The 18,459-nt window shown below is 41.0% G+C and overlaps 2 protein-coding genes across 5 annotated transcripts in view; one reads left to right on the forward strand and one right to left on the reverse strand.

Moving 5' to 3' along the window:
- AASDH (aminoadipate-semialdehyde dehydrogenase) overlaps nt 1-3,918 on the forward strand; it is a 39,862-nt gene extending 35,944 nt beyond the window's left edge. The window contains exon 15 of the mRNA XM_058193764.1: nt 3,516-3,918. Coding sequence (XP_058049747.1) covers nt 3,516-3,914 — 399 coding nt within the window. The 3' untranslated portion in view covers nt 3,915-3,918. The remainder of the gene's footprint in view (nt 1-3,515) is intronic.
- Nucleotides 3,919-5,943: 2,025 nt separating this feature from the next.
- Nucleotides 5,944-18,459, reverse strand: part of CRACD (capping protein inhibiting regulator of actin dynamics) — a 181,301-nt gene continuing 168,785 nt past the window's right edge. For all 4 annotated transcript variants that reach the window (XM_058193096.1, XM_058193093.1, XM_058193095.1 and 1 more), the window contains 4 exons: nt 17,964-18,154; nt 15,837-16,005; nt 10,620-10,776; nt 5,944-9,102 (listed from right to left, as the gene is read on the reverse strand). In XM_058193096.1, coding sequence (XP_058049079.1) covers nt 9,060-9,102; nt 10,620-10,776; nt 15,837-16,005; nt 17,964-18,154 — 560 coding nt within the window. In that variant the 3' untranslated portion in view covers nt 5,944-9,059. The remainder of the gene's footprint in view (nt 9,103-10,619; nt 10,777-15,836; nt 16,006-17,963; nt 18,155-18,459) is intronic.

The following is an 18,459-nucleotide window of genomic DNA, read 5'->3' on the forward strand; positions in this document are numbered from 1 at the left end:
CAATGAAGCCTCTGCAGCTTGCCACGTTCCTTCAAGGTTTATCAGGGCAGGCAGGAGTCTAAGTTGTGACTTCATCGATAGAGTCCAATATCAGCAAACTAGCTAAGACTTTGCTTGACTCAAGGTTGGAATGCCAAAAGCAGGTCCTTTATATAGGCTGTGGGGTGTGGCTCCATGACTCAGCATTTATCCAGGCCTGCCCCTCCCTTCCTTCTCCTGGCGTCACCTCTCAGATCTCCGGAAGCGAGGATCCACCCACTCTGAATTGTTTTCAGCTGGCTCTTCTGTCAGCGTCTGGGAAAGGGAGGGGTCAGAGGGAGTAGGCCCAGGTAATTCCACCACTTGGCTGGCTTCCTGCTCTGAAGGCTGAGTCAAAGGAACACAAGCTGTATGAGTGAGGTTTATGGGGCTTGTCCTTTCACTCCTTGAATCCTCTCTGGGCATGGGGCCAGGGCCGGGGGCTGGAGTCATGACAGGCCGTTCATCTTCATTATCAGACTCGGAGTCTGATAAAAGGCCCGGTTGGAGACAGGAGGGGCCCGGCTGAGGAGAGGAGGGAGGACGAGTCACAACATCTGCATCTTGACCTGTTTGGGCTCTATTGATAGGGAATGGCTACTGGTACAATAAATAGTGACACCACAGTGATTGAGTGTAGAATGTCACAGAGAAAAGATCCGTGGGAATGTACCAAAACTGGACTGAGGAGGTCTTTGCTATGATTTAAAGCAGGGGTCTCCAACCTTGGCAGCTTTAAGACTTGTGGACTTCAACTCAGCCTGGGAGTTGAAGTCCACAAGTCTTAAAGCTGCCAAGGTTGGAGATCCCTGATTTCAAGAAACCTTCCTCCCCATCTTGATTTCTATCACGTTGGGTAAATGTAGATTTCTTCCATTCTTCTGTAAAGCTAATAACCCAGTTTGTAAAGGAGTCTAATTTGGACACCCTTGTGCCGATTTCTGTGGAATTAGGTGGGCTTTGTCCTTTTTATAATGGCATAACTTTTTTCTGGAAATGTTGAGCCATTCTGGGGTTGTTTTTTAATGTCACAAAACCCAACAGCGTTCCTGTATATCCTGTTTTAAAACATTGGGAAGGTAGAAGATCAGGAACACATTTTGATGCGCTACACTCCACCTCTGAATTAACAGAAAGATGGTTGAGTTGTTTTCCAAGCTGAGGATCTGGCCTCAGCTGCATCTATGTTAGTTATCTCGGTTGTTTTTTTGTTTTTAATAAAAGCTCAAATACTGAAAAATTCTTGGTGCCCTTGTAAGGAAGCTGTTCTATGAAGATACTTCATTAGATGTTGGGTGACTTTTTTCTGCATCATTTCCAGCAATCAGTTAAAGGCCTCAAGTTGGCCCAGTCCCTAGTTGTCTGGGTCAGGAATTATCATCTCAGTCTCTCCTTTGCAGAAATCTGTAGCTCTTCCAAGGCTACCTAGTTTCATTTTTATCTTAGAATAGAATAATAGAGTTGGAAGGGACCTTGGAGGTCTTCTAGTCCAGCCTCCTGCTTAGGCAGGAAACCCTACACCACTTCCAGACAAATGGTTATTCAACATCTTCTTAAAAACTTCCAGTGTTGGAGCATTCGTAACTTCTGGAGGCAAGTTGTTCCACTGATTAATTGTTCTAACTGTCAGGAAACTTCTCCTCAGTTCTAGGTTGCTTCTCTCCTTGAATAGTTTCCACCCATTGCTTCTTGTTCTACCCTCAGGTGCTTTGGAGAATAGCTTGATTCCCTCTTCTTTGTGGCAACCCCTGAGATATTGGAACACTGCTATCATGTCTCCCCTAGTCCTTATTCTCATTAAACTATTGATTTTGACCAATTCCTGCAATCATTCTTTATACGTTTTAGCCTCCGGTCCCTTAATCATCTTTGTTGCTCTTCTCTGCACTCTTTCTAGAGTCTCCATATCTTTTTTTCATCGTGGCGACCAAAACTGAATGTAGTATTCCAAGTGTGGCCTTACCAAAGCATTATAAAGTGGTATTAATATGATCTTTATTCTATCCCTCTGTTTATGCAGCCTAGAACTGTATTGGCTCAATAATTTCCTATTATTTGCAAACATGGTTGCAGCCCAGATCATTTATAATTCTAAATCATTTCCAAACCATCAAACTATTCTGTACAGTTGCTTAACACAGGGGTCCCCAACCTTGGCAATTTTAAGACTTGTAGACTTCAAGCAAAGCTGGCTGAGGAATTCTGGAAGTTAAAGTCCACAAGTCTTAAAATTCCCACGGTTGGAGACCCCTGGCTTAACAGACCTCATCGTTTGCATACTGTAATGCATACTCCATTCATTTATTTCTAGAGCCTGGTTTCAATTTTTTTTAAATTTGTTACTAATTCATAAGAGCACCCAACTTGTTGCTACCTGCTTATTTTGTAATATGCATTCATTGTATCTGAGCTTTTTTTAGTGTGATTTTAAATAATCATTCTGAAAAGATTTTGACCATTTTGGTTTTGTTGGAATTTTCTTTTGAAATCAACCGTAATCGCTAGGCTTGAGTTCCTGGGAGTTTCTCACTTAGCAAACTGTTGAAATTGGCCTTGATGTTAGGATTAAATTCCAGGTTCTTCCTTTGACTTGAGTTCAGTGATAGATTGTCCTACAGCACAATGATCTATGTTGTATAAAATGCTGTTGGAGAAATATGCATTGACCAAAACTAGCCTAGAGAAATGATTGTCAAAAATCATCACAAAGCTTATGTTCATTTCTGGTATAACCTTGGTATTTTCTCCAGGGTACAATGGTAAAATTCTCCTTCTACTAAATTACTTGTGGCTCATTAAAATATGCCCTTTTAAAATGTTCTCATAGTTAGTTTGGCATGCTGAATCATTCCTGACTCTAACTAAAACAATTTGCTATACTGTATGTTCAGCATACAGTATATATAGGACACGGTGGCTCAGTGGCTAAGTCGCTGAGCTTGTCGATCGAAAGGTTGGCAGTTCAGCGGTTCGAATCACTAGTGCCGTGTAACAGGGTGAGCTCCCGTTATTTGTCCCACCTTCTGCCAACCTAGCAGTTCGAAAGCACTTAAAAAATGCAAGTAGAAAAATAGGGACCACCTTTGGTGGGAAGGTAACAATATTCCGTGCGCCTTTGGCATTTAGTCATGCTGACCACATGACCACAGAGAAGTCTTCGGACAGTGCTGGCTCTTCGGCTTTGAAACGGAGATGAGCACTGCTCTCTAGAGTCAGGAACAACTAGCACATATGTGCAAAGGGAACCTTTACCTTTACATTCAGCAGGCCCTCTCAATATGCAAAAAATATACAAAAATGCATTTGCCTGAGTATATTATATATTGAGATATATAATTGATTGGAATAATTAGCCCTTTTCTTAGATATTTTGTGAACATGGCTATAAAGTTGAATGTTTTTATATGCGTCATAAACTCATTACAATGTATACAATGATTCTATCACACTAACTGAAATTTCAATAACTGATTTAATATTTCATTACCGTCCTACAGGTTTGGACATTTTCCAGCAGTGGACCAATCTTTTCATCACCTTGTGTTTCACCTTTTTCCGGAGATATATTCTTTGGGTCCCATGACTGCTTTATTTATTGCTGCAACAGGGAAGGAAATGTACTATGGAAGTTTGAAACTACATCAAGAGTTTATGCAACTCCATTTGTTTTCCAGAATCCTAAATTGGACAGTAGAACATTTCTGGTTGTGACTTCCACAGATGGCAGAATATGGATCCTGGATGCTAAGACTGGAGTGGCCGAAAGTAGAGGACAACTTCCAGGAGAGGTCTTCTCTTCGCCTATAGCCTGGGGATCAACAATTGTTGTAGGCTGTAGAAACAACTACCTTCATTGTTTAGATCTATGTTTATCTAAAGCTAATAAAATTCTGTAACGATGAGCTTTGTAGAGTTTTTAATTTTCTACTTGAGAGCTAAACGTTTGCCGGTGTGAATTTTCTGGTTCAATATGTAGGGGAGAAAAGCTAATTTTATCCCCCCCCTTTTTTTTTTTTTTGCATTTATATCCCGCCCTTCTCCGAAGACTCAGGGCGGCTTACACTATGTCAAGCAATAGTCTTCATCCATTTGTATATTATATACAAAGTCAACTTATTGCCCCCAACAATCTGGGTCCTCATTTTACCTACCTTATAAAGGATGGAAGGCTGAGTCAACCTTGGGCCTAATTTTACCCTTGATTTAAAGCATTTTAAGGTACCGAGTCAAGACCCCTATAAATCTGGGAGTTAGTGCTCTGTATTGAGTATTTTATCCAATGATACTTCTAGAACACAGACTGATGAATATTTATTTATTTACAAATTTATTTATTTTTTTAAAGTATAACATATTTTGGCAGAAATTATTTGGGGTTGTGACTTCGGTGCAGGCTAAAGGCCAAAAAGTAGTCTATGTGAAAAAGGTTATTGGATGTTCAGATATCTAAAGAAATTATATGTTGAGTTCAGGAGATTTCAGTATATAATAAAACTTGCCGGGTACTAAAATTCTAAGTATAATTATGAAGGTTGGAAAGACATTGTCAAAAGAATACCTGCAGTTTACGATATCAATTTAACATTGCTTTCAAATAAGATGGAAGATTTCTAACCAGCACTGTGATTTTCTTTCTTACAGCTGCCCTTTTTATTTAGGGTTGCTATAACAAGGATATTATAATATACTGTATAATTATATCGTTATCGTTATGTAATGATAGTGTTATACAGTGTGGAAGAGCAATATCCTACAAAGAATAATTGTACATAGGAACCTTTTGCAATATAGTTTCTAATCGAATCGCTGTACGTCTTAATGTGATGTCTAAATACCGCAAAACAGGATTTCCAAAATTATGACTTATTTATTTACCACTTTAAATCAAAAATAAGCCAGCCATCCTACAGGCTACTGCAGGTTGTGGACTTCAACTCCCAGAGTTCCTCAGCCAGCTTTGCTTTGCTGGCTGAGCTTTGCTGGCTGAGTTTTGCTGGCTGAGGAACTCTGGGAGTTGAAGTCCACAAGTCTTAAAAGAGCCAAGTTTGCAGACCCCTGGACTAGTGTGATCTGGAAGCATTGATTATCCATCCCGAAATAAGAGTTTTCTCTCATCTCAAGACATTTCAGCAAAACTCTTGAGGGAAAAAGCATCACTCAGTCTTTTTTGCGCCTCTCCTTGTAAAGGTAGTCCTCAACTTACGACCACAATTGAGCCCAAAATTTCTGTCGTAAGCGAGACATCTGCTAAGTGAATTTTGTCCCATTTTTTTTTTTTTACAACCTTTCTTGCCACGCTTGTTAACTGCAGTTGTTAAGTTAATAATGTAGGTTGTTAAGTAAATCTGGCTTCCCCCATTGACTTTCATTGTCAAAAGGTTACAAAAAGTATTTATATGACCCCGGGACACAGCAGCTGTCATAAATATGAGTCAATTGCCAAAGGTCTGGGTTTTGAACAAGTGATCATTGGGGATGCTGCAAACTTGGCTCTTTTAAGTGTATAAGTCATAAGTGTAAAAATGATCATCACTCACTTTTTTCATGCCATTGTAAGTTCAGTCACTAAACAAATTGTTGTAAGTTCAGTTATAGCCTAAGTAGGTGGCTCAGTGGCTAAGACACTGAGCTTGTCAATCAGAAAGGTCAGCAATTCGGCAGTTCGAATCCCTAGTACAGGTGTCCTGCATGAGCAGGGGGTTGGACTACATGACCTCCAAAATCCTTTCCAACTCTGTTACTGTTACTGTATTTTTAAACAGCGCTTAATAATGCCAAGTATAGTTGCAATAAATGTGTTTCCTCCCATTACTAATTATCAACAATGGCTTTATTAAAAGTTTACTTAAGTCTTTCACACCTTTAGGATTTTTTGAAATGAATCAGTAAGTAAAAATAAAAAGTATTTTTTATAGAAACACAGCTATTTTTATTTATATAGAACAAGCTTTCAGTGATGGACCATTTACATTAAAATTGTGATGATCAAAAACTGAAAATAGAAATTCTACTAACATAACTCTTTAGTCATTGTTAATTTCGCCCTGGTTGTAATATATTCTAAAAACAGTTATAGTCATATATTAATTCAGGCTCTTGTTTTAAGGTAACCAGACACATTTAACAAAAGATAATGAATAAATCAATCTACCAACTTTCAGCATATTATAGTTTAATTGGAATTAAAATGATATTAGTGTAAGAAACAATTGCACTTTAAAACATTTGAAAAATTAAAAAAGTACACAAAACGAAATCCACAATTATACATGTTTGTAACTTTATATACCACTTTATGAACAATCGAGGCTAATCATTCATAACCTCAAATAATATTTTGCCTTTATCTAGAAAAAGTTACACCCCCAATACCTGTTAGTGTATAGGATATATTCAGTCACTGCTGATATAAGTTCCATTAATGCCAACAAGGCTTGGATATGATTTAACTGTCTCTGGGTAAGGACCAAGTGTATGTTACAAAAATAAAATAAAAGTAAAATAAAATTGAGACCACAATTGTGCAAAGTGGTTTGATCAGTTTTAAAGTGTTGGAAGTTATTCCAGGTTTATTTGTTTATTAAGAAAGGCTTCAACAAAGCTTAAGCAAAGTAACACTTCATTGGTATTTAGTGCAAAAGTTCAAGTTGACCTTATATGAAATGACAATGTTGAAAACAGGCTTCTGGAAATGCTTACAAAGAAAATAGTTTACGCAGCCCAGCTTTGATCCAATCACTGATGCAGAAATCGAGACCGTTAATACAAAAAACTGTTGCATGGACAGCCAACCATTTGGCCTGCAGCAATGTGTCTGTACGTGCGGCGCGGCATGGCAGAGAATGCAATTCACCTGTTGTCTCGCATCACCTGTGAAGTAGAGCAAAGGGAAGAGATGCTCCCATCGCTCTCCAGGAGTCTTTTAACGCTGAAGGATAATTAGGGCTATAAATGTTGAGAATCAATAGGTTGGGATGGCGGCTGATCCTGAAAGACCAGAGTAAAATTGGCCCTTTACTCTCGTCCTACTTCCCTGGACTGAATACAGTTTTAATCCACGGTGAATCCTCATGCTTGAAACGACTGCTTTCGAACTATTTACAAGACTATTAAGCTCTGCGTTAACCATCTCTAGGCTTATTTTGGGAGTTTTGTTTCCCTTACTTCTCATGCAAATGACACCCACTTTCCCCCCCCCAAAATTACTTGTTTTGTTTCGCTTTGCCCTGTCCACCTCACCAATTTCCTCCCCCCCCTCCCCGATCCTCTTTTTCTCCAACTATGTTCTCCCAATCTAGAAGTCTCATTGAGTTGGAGGAAATTTGAAGAGTTGTACACATATTTTAATTTATTTATTTTTTGCAACAGCATGTTGACAGAAGTATATGCACGTTAAAATGCTTGTAAATATATTATAGGCCACCGTCGGGGTAGGGAATTGTGTTAACCTTAGTCACAACACAACTTGACTAAATATGCACCCATTTCTACTAACTGTATGTTGTTTGTAACATATTCAGTAGAAGCTGTTCCTGGGGGTGGGTGGGTCGGCTAATTAAACAGTGCATTATCAACGGTAATGAAAGGAGTAAATTGTGGGTGAGCAAAAGCCTGACATCCAGAAGAAACTCAAAGTGTTCCTGAATGGAAGATCCAGGTCTTGACATTTTACTGTCCCTGAAGATCGTTTAGCGGCTGTAAGGGTGAATAAGAATTAACTCTGTTACATGGGATGAAATCTTCACACTTTATGTCAGGGGTCTCCAACCTTGGCAACTTCAAAGCTGGCTGAGGAATTCTGGGAGTTGAAGTCCACAAGTCTTAAAGTTGCTAAGGTTGAAGACCCCTGCTTTATGTGAATGGCAAAAAAGGTGGGGTTCACATACTGGAGCAACCAGTTCGCCCAGCACCGGAAATGTGAGCGCGCGCCATCCGCGCATGTGTGCAACATCAAACAATATGACAATTCGCTCAAACGTATTGTCCCTGCGTGCGTGCGGTGTCAAAAACACAGCAATGTAGGACGGCCTTGTGCCATGGCGGGTGGGCGTGCCCATCCGCAGGTCGCCACTACCCGAACCAGTCCAAACTGGCTGAGTACCACCTATGCAAAAAAGGTCATATTTCATTCTTCAAACCTCCACCTTGGTTCTATATAGTGAGTTACTAGGAGATCCTTCATCCTTTAAGTCAGGGGTCTCCAACCTTGGTCCCTTTAAGACTTGTGGACTTCAACTCCCAGCTTTGCTGGCTGAGGGACTCTGGGAGTTGAAGTCCACAAGTCTTAAAGGGACCAAGGTTGGAGACCCCTGCTTTAAGTTGTATTTCTAACAGGCTTTCCCGATTTCATTTAAGATGAGTCTTGAAGAAGGTTTAGGTCCTGAATTCACTTAAAAGACCAAAGTGACAATGGCTACAAGAATAAGTTTCTTTAGGACAGTTACTCAGCTATCAATCTTAGCAACTTTGTGCTTCTCCAACAACACAACAAACATTTTCTCCTGCGCTTCGATGCCTATTCAGTAACTGCATTGGTTTGGTTGTCTTGGACCAAACTTGCAATTTTTACACTGCTCCTTGAATTAGTGTTTTTCCTGATCCCAGATGCATAGTGTGGGGGTTGGTTTTTGTTGTTTTGAGGTGGGATTTTCGAATGAGAATGTAATTGTGGTAGATTGCGCTTCTCTGTTTTAAAAGTGTTTTCATTCTAAACTGATGTTACAATTAAGAGAAATAGAAATTCTGAATTCAAATTTTGTTTCAACCATTTTTTTACCGAACAATCTGATGTTTAGTACAATACAACACTATTTTTGCATATTTACATGTCTAATTAGAAAATGTAACTGATTGATAATTTAGGAATACTCGTTTTAAAGGGCAACAATACTCAGGGGCAAATAGATCACATTTTCCTTACGATTAGCTTTTCAAATCAAAGGCTTTCAGAGCTCAGCTGCAAGTCTTATAAAATAGCAAAGATTTAGGAGGATTCTTTATCTTTGTTGCTGTCCAGCTGGCTGGAATTTGGCAGTCCCAATTCAGTTTCCCTCGTTAAACCAATTCCATAATCTTGAATCAGATCTAATTCCAGGACAAAAAGTAATATGTATTAACACAATAGCTACACTTTCACCTAATGTCATTAACAGGAACACTCCGCTCATAGTTTGCAAAGGTAATACGCAGTAGCACGGCACAGATGTTGAAGCGGAAACTGCTCATGAAGCTTGGTGAACAGAATGATGATCCTAACATATAGTTTACTGGAATGAAGGATAAAGGGGCTAGATTTCCCACCCTACTGGTCTGCTGTCCTCCAGATGTTGAAACTCAACACGTCTAAAAGATAACCAGCGGAAAAAGGTTGGACGACCCTCCTTTAGATAATATGAAAAGTATGGTGAAAAAGCCAAGATGGTGTCACTGAAGCTCCACCCATTGTTTACGGGTAACAATTATAGCTGCCATCTGGACATTTTTTTAACCATATCTTGCAGGTATATCTGGGGATAATTTTTGCTTTCGGTCACTTAAAGATATTGTGTATCATTATTCCTTGAATGACGCGAGCAATGGATTTAAGACTGGAAATCCTTTTTTTAAACTATATTTTTTTCTCTTTGTTTGTACAACAATTCCCCTCCCATTTTTTTTGTTAGTGCTGGACGTACGTTTTTGTTTTGTTCTTCTGTTTTCTGTTCTACCATTTATGATAAGACTGAAAATCATGATACAGTTCTCTCCAAATACAATTGAATTACTTATTCAGTGTGTTCTTATTGTACAGAGATGAGGAATGAATATATATATATATATGTTTTCTGAGGTTTTCGCGGGTGTTTGTATGTAGGTCTTTGGTTATTCGGGTTTTCTCCCAATTTTACTTCCAATTTTACGCGAGAGAAAACCCGAATAACCAAAGACCTACATATATATATCTCAATATATCAATAAATGAAAACATTATTGTTGCATGAATATATTTCTGGATATGAAGGAAATGAAAATGTAACAATGCAGTTTGCACGCAGGCTGTTGATGGCTCGGAGAATCATTTAGAGAAATACAAGAAGGAAATCTTTGATGTAACATATCTTGAGTGTGTTAATTAGTAAATCATTAAATACATTCGAGAAGTGTGACTAATGTTCAAAACTAAAAACCTCAGGAAAAACTCTTTAGAATTTAAAGAAAAAAATGGTGCTTTCATTACTCCTAAATTACATTTCATTATTTCTGAAGTCATTTTTTTTTTTGCCAGATCAGAGGCAAATTAATTCAAAGTTATCTCGTAACTATGGCAGAAGCAGAGATCTTTCGTATTCCTGTACCTGAGTGGCATTTTGTAAAAATGTCCAAGTAAAATAATAGGTTGACGGGAAGCTGACATTCAACAACACTGAAGCAGTGAGTGGCCTGAAACTCAAAATACCTGCTAGAACATTCCTCTCATGATCTACAGTTCAATGTCTTTCATCGGTCGGAGTTTGCCCTTAAATGTGTTTTCAGGAGCATTTGCCATGTGAGAATATGAATTTTTAAAAAAAGGAAATGGCTCTCCAACCAGAGTAAAACATAAAAAGCTAGGATCTATTTACTTAATGATCTGGGGACAGTCGCTCCAAGCTTTCGCTTTTCTCTTGGCTAAGGCCAACCAAGCAGGCTCGGTTGAGACGGGATTAGCATCCGGCGTAGAGAATCTCTTGGTGACTTCTTTAGCCAAAGGCGACGATGAAAGGGAATCGGCGATCTCCACTGTGAGAGAGATTGAGGAAAAGGGGAAACGGTTAACTGCGCCGCTATAGAAATGCCTTCCCCATGAGGAATGCCCTGGGCATTTCGTTAAGAGAAGCAAAGAAGCCAAGAACAAAAGATCACAAGAGTCTGCCCTGGGGTGGGGGTGGGGTGTAAAACAACAACAAAGTATTTTTCGGGAGCAACTCTTGTGATTCCAGTTTGGCATCACCAAGAAGACAGAAGCGTAGGTGCTCTGCAGAATAATGAAAGCTATCTGAAGGGCAGCTCTCCTTCCCACGCTAAGAAATTCTTATAAGCAAAAGGCAGAAGCAATCTAAATTAAGTAGCATTTTTGCAGGGTTTTTTTAAAAAAAGTATTGCTTTTTTTAATCTTCCTTTCTTCCGTGTGTGTGTGTGTGTGTGTGTGTGTGTGTGTGTGTGTTGGGAGGAGGATAGGCTAGCGTACTCTAAACATGGACTTTACTATTTAAAGGCCACATATTACTTGGCAGAGAAAGAAAAATACGTCTGTTGCAGGGATGCTATTCAGCAGGTTCTGGAGAACTGGTAGTGGAAATTTTGAGCAGTTCGGAGAACCGGCAAATACCACTTCTGGCTGGCCCCAGAGTGGGGTGGGAATGGAGATTTTGCAATATCTTTCCCCCAAGAGTGGGCAGGGAATGGGGATTTTGCAATATCTTTCCCCCAGGAGTGGGCAGGGAATGGGGATTTTGCAATATCTTTCCCCCAGGAGTGGGATGCGAATGGAGATTTTGCAGTATCCTTCCCCTGCCATGCCCACCAAACCACGCCCACCAAGCCACACCACGCCCACTAAGCCACGCCCACAGAACCAGTAGGTAAAAAAATTGAATTCCACCCCTGGTTTGTTGGATAGCCAGCAAATATTCCAGAAACCGAGAATGCTTCAGAGATCGGCAGACTTTCAAAAATGCAAAATCAGTCTGTCTTTTAACACATTCTCGGTTTTGGGGTATGGCACAAGACTGTTTCTTACAGCAACTGGTAAGCTGAACACATATTAAAATGCTTACCTGCGCAGAAATCAATATTTGCTCTTTTTTGCATATGATAACACAGCAGCTGAAAATTAGCTCGTTCCTTTATAATTTCACCAAGGATTGATAAGACGGCAGGATGCTAATAGATTTTTTTTTTTTTGAAAATTTGCTGGTTAACATTATTAATAATGGAGTCTTTTACTGCTTGGACAAAACAGCAGACAATTTTCCAGCGAGAGGTTGGCTTTCATTCCTTCTCCGTTCATTTAAAATGAAGGTAGAGTTTAAGGAAGACGGTGGGGCGGGAGGAAGAGGAAGAATTCAATGCCATGTTTTAATGAGTGAATTTCACAGCATCCATAGAGTTAGTCAGATAAATCTAGATTTTTAAAAAATGATTAAAATGAATGCAGTGACATTGTGACGTCATTCCTGTTTTGTACTTGCGGCCGTGATGGTGGATATGAGTGAAGAATAGGATTGATACTAGCTCAGGGGTCGGCAACCTTAAACCCTCAAAGAGCCACAAAAGTCCTAGCCGGAAGTCTCCATTCAATTCTGGAGCCAGCCGGAAGTCCGGTTCCTCCACCATAAAGTCTCCTCCTAATGACCTTTTTCCTCTACCTGTTCTAACCAAAAGCCCTATTAATTGTGGAGCTGACCGGAAAACCCGATCCTTTCCATAGACTAGAGTCTCCTCCTGGCACGCCATGCTTCCCCCCTCAACCGGAAGCTACTCTCAAATTTGTGGTGCCGACCAGTGACAGAGCCACAGCAGAGGGATGAAAGAGCCACATGCGGCTCCAGAGCCGTGGGTTGCCGACTCCTGTACTAGGCTTATGTTACATTACTTCCCCTTTTCCTCCACCCATAGAAACCTAGGCCAAATTGCATTTAAGATTATTCCTACCTTAATGGGAGCAGACGCTAAATCTATTCATCGATTAAAGAGGTACCACCCTGAATTCTTGCCAAAATCAAAGGCTCCAGGTGCAGATCGATTCATGATTGTACAGAATACAGAATTCCTCTTTCCTTTTACAGGTAGTTCTTGACTTACAACAGTTCGTTTAGCGACCGTTGTTCGAAGTTACAACGGCGCTGTAAAAAGTGACTTATGACCACTTTTCACACTTACGATTGCAGCATCCCGGTGGCCACATGATCAAAATTCAGACCCTTGGCAACTGACTCATATTTATGACGGTTGCTGTATCCCGGGGTCATGTGAAACCTTTTTGCGACCTTTTGACAAGCAAAGTCAATGGGGAAGCCAGATTCATTTAACACCCATAGTACTAACGTAACAACCCCAGCGATTCACTTAACAACCATCTCACAAAACTCGCTTAATAAATATCTCACTTAGTAACAGAAATGTTGGGCTCCCTTGTGGCCATAAGTTGAGGACTACCTCCTATTGTGTTCATCTGATTTGGAAAGAAGTAAACGAAATCAGTGATGCTATTTTAGACATAATACTAAGCTGTATGTAGAGGATTTTAATTGGTCAGATATTGCCTCTCTCTGGCTGCAATCCAAAGTATTTTTGAATTTGGATATTTGGAAGACTGCCTTTCAAAAAAGAAGCCAGCCTGAACGTTTATAGAATAAGAATAGATTATGGTGCTTAATTTATATCCTCCACAACAATAACTTATTCTGATGGTTATGGCTCTTTTTATGTGAACGAGCTCCATCATTTAATGTTATTTTATGTTACTAGCAGAGTAACAATAAATTATATGAAGTGCACACAATTTTGTGGAGGCCTCCCTATTGTGTGCTGCCTTTACATGACAATAAAATTAGTTCACTCCCTCTTGCCTTGATCATCCAAAGCTATTGCTTGTTTTTTAATCAACGAATCGGCTTTTATGCCTGAATGGCAGCATTTAAGAACTATATAAAAAAAGCCATAATTAGGAAACGGAGTAATCTAGAGACGATTTCTTCAGTCAGCTTCATGGAACAACCTATTTATTATATCACCACATCATTTGCTTACTATCATAGCTTTTTATTCGCTTAACGCCTTAACCATCTGCCTCATCCGTATCCAGGGTACACTTATCAATTGAGAAAAGCAACTTTGGACTTGGAATTTGCTTCCATCTGACCTGGATGGTTGAGAATTTCCATAGACATTTACTGTAGCTGTGCATTTTGGGATGAGCATCCTTCGAAGGGGATGGAAGTATGGATGGATTTCTAGAAAATGTTGCAGACGACAGGATTCAGGGTGCCCTGACGGCGTAGACAAACCTCCAAGTGGTCTCAGCGACACTCAAAAAGAGTGCTAACGACCAGAGGACTGCAAAGAATATAAATCCTTCCGTTCTCCACCATTCAGTCAGTACTGAGGATGCTTCTTGAAAGAGAAGCGAACCGTCTTTAAGCAAAACAAGTATTGTGGTCCGCCTGAGGCCTGAGGAGCTGGCAGCAGAGTCGGATAGTGAAGAGGTTGGGGAGGAACATGGGCCAGTCCTGAAGTCTGGGGAAGGCTCAGATGAAGGCTCTGTGTCGGTGGCAGAGAGGGGGCCAGGGCCATCTGGGAGATATGTGCTGCCTCCGGAATCTGACATTAGTTGAGGCAGAAGAACAGTGTGAGCCTGTTCCTAGTGCGCACATGTGCCGAGCTGCCAGAAGGCAAGAACAATTAAAGGAAAAAAGGGTGACTCGGGAGTAAGGCTTGGAGTTGATTGGCCCCTCCCATAAGACATAAAAGGGGAGCAAACGGATGTGAGCCTTTGCAGGAAGCAATTAGTTCATATAGTCAATTCAAGCTCTGAGAAGTCCGTTTGGCCTTGTAAAACTAATTGACAATTAGATCTCTGGCAGCATTTCAAGGGAGATACCAAGATGGGTGCTTATCAACATTGCCCTGAAAGACTGTGTCAACTCAAGTAGACATCTGTCAGAATCTTCACAGACTGTTTGTGAATCATTATGGGCTGTGAATGACCATAATTCACAGCCGTCTCAATAAAAGAGGGTTTGGGGGACTAAAATTGTGATTTATGCTTTCTCAGGAAGCCTAGGTCAGAACAACAAGAAAAACTAGTTGCCGTTTGAAAGAAAGCACCTTTGGGAAAGTGAAAAAAGGGACTTACGACTGTTTTTCACACTTATGACCGTTGCAGTATGTTGATGGTCATACGACCAGAATTGGGATGCTTGGTGTTGTGTCTTGCCCGCCCTCAGAGCAGCCGGGGCCTTCTTATCTGCTCCCGAACACGGAGGAATGTATGCCTCCCGGCCCCAGTCCTGGCTCCATGCCCAGACAAACTGCAGAAGAAGGAGCACCTCCCGGCCCCAGCCCTGACTCCATGCCCAGGCAAACGGAGCAGCTAGACCCCTCCCCCTCCTCCACAGCATGTGAGCCTGAGGAGGGTTTATTACCAACAGCTGATTGGAGTGACCCTCGCATCAGAAGATTGGATAGGCGGAGGCAACAGAAGGAAGGGAGGGGCAGGCCTTAATGAGTGCTGAGTCATGGAGCCACACCCCATGGCCTATATAAAGGATCTGCTTTCTGGCAGTCTCTGAGTCAGGCAAAAGTCGAACTTATCTTGCTGAAGTCACTTTCTGGTCTCCTGCCTGCTCTGAGGACTTTGCTAGGACTTTGGGCAGAGCTGCAGAGGCAAGCCTGATTCGGATTTCCCTGACCCGGCCGTCAGCGGAGGAGTGGGACACGACACTTGGCAACGGATTCATATTTACGACAGTTGCAGTGTCTCAGGGTCATGTGATCGCCTTTTGTGACTTTCTGACAAGCAAAGTCAACGGGGAAACCAGATTCGCTTAACAACGGTGTTACACGTTGAACAACTGTGGTGATTCAGTTAATACTAAACTTCAAGAAAAGTCATAAAATGGGGGCAAGAGTCACTTAACAAATTTCTCACTTAGCAACATAAATTTTGGACTCGACTGTGGTCAGAAGTCAAGGACTGCCTGTACTCCAGGCAAGGTGAACCAACAACGGCTTACATACTCAACCGTCTCAGAAATAAAATTTGCAACTACAATCGCGAGCCAAAATGTCAACCATACCTGTAACGGAAGAAGGCAGGGTATTCGACTTTTTGAGCTGTTCTCTACGTTCAAATCTTGATGTAGCCGTCTCCATTTTTTTCTCCTCTTCTGGGCCAGTGGACTTTTGCGATACGTTTGACCTGCTCACATTATTGCTTTTATTATCTGCCTGGTTGTTCATGCTGGCCTAATATAAAAAGTAACAGTATAAACATGTGCTAAATATTAATACGTTTATAGTGCATGTTCATCATATAGATTGACTCAAAAGTACAAAGTATGGGCAAAGCACTAGTTAGAAAGCATTTGTAAATGCCTTTCCAGGTGCTATAACTCACATGGCACACATTTAAAATAAGAATAGAATAGAATAGAATAGAATAGAATGGAATGGAATGGAATGGAATGGAATGGAATGGAATGGAATGGAATGGAATGGAATGGAACGGAACGGAACGGAACAAAACAGAAGAAAATAGAATAGAAGGGAATGGAAGGGAAGGGAAGGGAAGGGAACGGAAGGGAACGGAACGGAACAGAACAGAACAGAACAGAGCAGAGCAGAACAGAAGAAAATAGAATGGAATGGAATGGAATGGAATGGAATGGAAGGGAATGGAAGGGAAGGGAAGGGAAGGGAAGGGAACGGAACGGAACAGAACAGAACAGAACAGAACAGAACAGAACAGAACAGAAGAAAATAGAATGGAATGGAATGGAATGGAATGGAAGGAAAGGGAAGGGAAGGGAAGGGAAGGGAACGGAACGGAACAGAACAGAACTTTATTGTCATTTTGAATGTACACTAATCTGGTATACATTAAAAATGAAATTTTGTTGCATAAATCTCTTAAAGGATCACCACCTCCAATTTTACATTACATAAACAATGCAAGATAAACAAATAAATAAATGCAAAATTATGTATATACCAACATGTATTATATGACACAGAGAAACAAAACGATCCCGTTATACATGTTTATTTATGGCCAGAAAATACCGAGAATGTTTATGTGCAATGACTGTGTGTGAACAGCTTGTTCTTCCCATGGAACATCTTTATCAATCTATTCATTTAATAAGGCCAATGTCTGGAGAGAATGGCCCTAATCAATTGAATCAATTATTATTAATAATAATTAAGTCTTTGAAGACCATAGGAAAAAATATGCAATATCCCATATGCAATTTGCTTGCAATTAATGGCTAGAAGTAAATTATTGCATCTATCTGGTAGATTCTGCATTGCTTGTCAGCTTCACGAGGCTATCCAGATCAGAAAATAGACAATAACAGAATCTTGTGTGGTTCCCCCCCACCCCGCTTCCTTTCCCGGGGTTCAAGGCCTGCTTCAGAGGTTTTCATTTCCCCGGCAGCTTCAGAATATCTCACCCAAGGCCGTTTCCCAACAAAACAGGCTTTGAAGTACAATGCAACGGTTTTGACTTTGATTTTTTTTAATCTTTTGTATGATAAGGAATGTGTTTTATTTTTGTTATGTTCTTCCTTTGCTTTTTGTTACATGGTAGAAGCTCTTTCCATTTGCATCGTAAACTGCAATGAGCCTAGAGAAGCTTTGGCGGCAGGTGCATTTGAGAAAACATATTTTAAAGAGGGAGATGTGAGTTGAAGCGAGTCGCCTCCATCTTGCTAAGCCAGGGGTGTCTAACCTTGGCAATTTTAAGACTTGTGGACTTTAACTCCCAGAATTCCTCAGCTTTGCTGGCTGAGGAATTCTGGGAGTTGAAGTCCACAAGTTGCCAAGTTTGGACACCCCTGCGCTAAGCCATCACCCTCCCAAAGTAGTAATGTTAGCTTTTTCTGTTTCTAGACTCAGAGCTTTACTTGAGTTTAATCATTTATTACTAGGGTGGGCAAATTATGGCCCTTTTATTGACCTGCGGACTTCAATTCCTAGAATTCCTGAGCCAGCATAGGATACCTGGCTCAGGAATTCTGGGAGTTGAAGTCCGCAAGTCATAAAACGACCATATTTGCCCATCTCTGATGTATTATAATAAAAAGTTAACAATGCTTTTGTTGATCCTGACCAGTTGCGTTGCCCCTGCTAGCAGAAGATACCAGGTGCCCCAAATAATATACTCTCCCCCCCCGCCCGTTTTTCTGTATTGCGATGCTTACATTTTCTTTAGCCAATTTCTCAGCCTGCTTGGCTTCTCTGGCTTGCCTCCTTTCCTCGCGGGTTGCTTGCTGCTCCCGAAAGCCCTTCTGTTTTTGCAACGCCAAAGTGATCCAGAGAGGCTGGGTGGTTTCCCCTTTCTCTATCACTTTTGAACCGTCGATGGAATGCCTGCTCTGAAGAACTGGCCTTTCTGAAGATGGAACAGAGCACAAGAATAGTCCTTGGTTATGATATCAGTGCTGAAGCGGTCCAAAGGAGGACATCCAAGAGACCTTATGTCAGTGATGGCTAACCTTTTTGCCATCATGTGCCAGGAGGGGGGGGGCCAAGGGGGTCGCACATGTGCATGCCCACAGCCATAATTACATGTGCCCTGTCCCTGTGCATGCGCTCGTGACCTCCCCCGTTCCTGGCACGCGATAGCTCGGTAGGCCCGTTTTTCTCTCTCACCTGGCTCCAGGGCTCCTCTAGGAGTCGGGGGACGAAAATGGCCTT

The sequence above is a fragment of the Ahaetulla prasina genome, chromosome 8 (assembly GCF_028640845.1).
Source record: "Ahaetulla prasina isolate Xishuangbanna chromosome 8, ASM2864084v1, whole genome shotgun sequence".
NCBI lineage: Eukaryota > Metazoa > Chordata > Lepidosauria > Squamata > Colubridae > Ahaetulla > Ahaetulla prasina.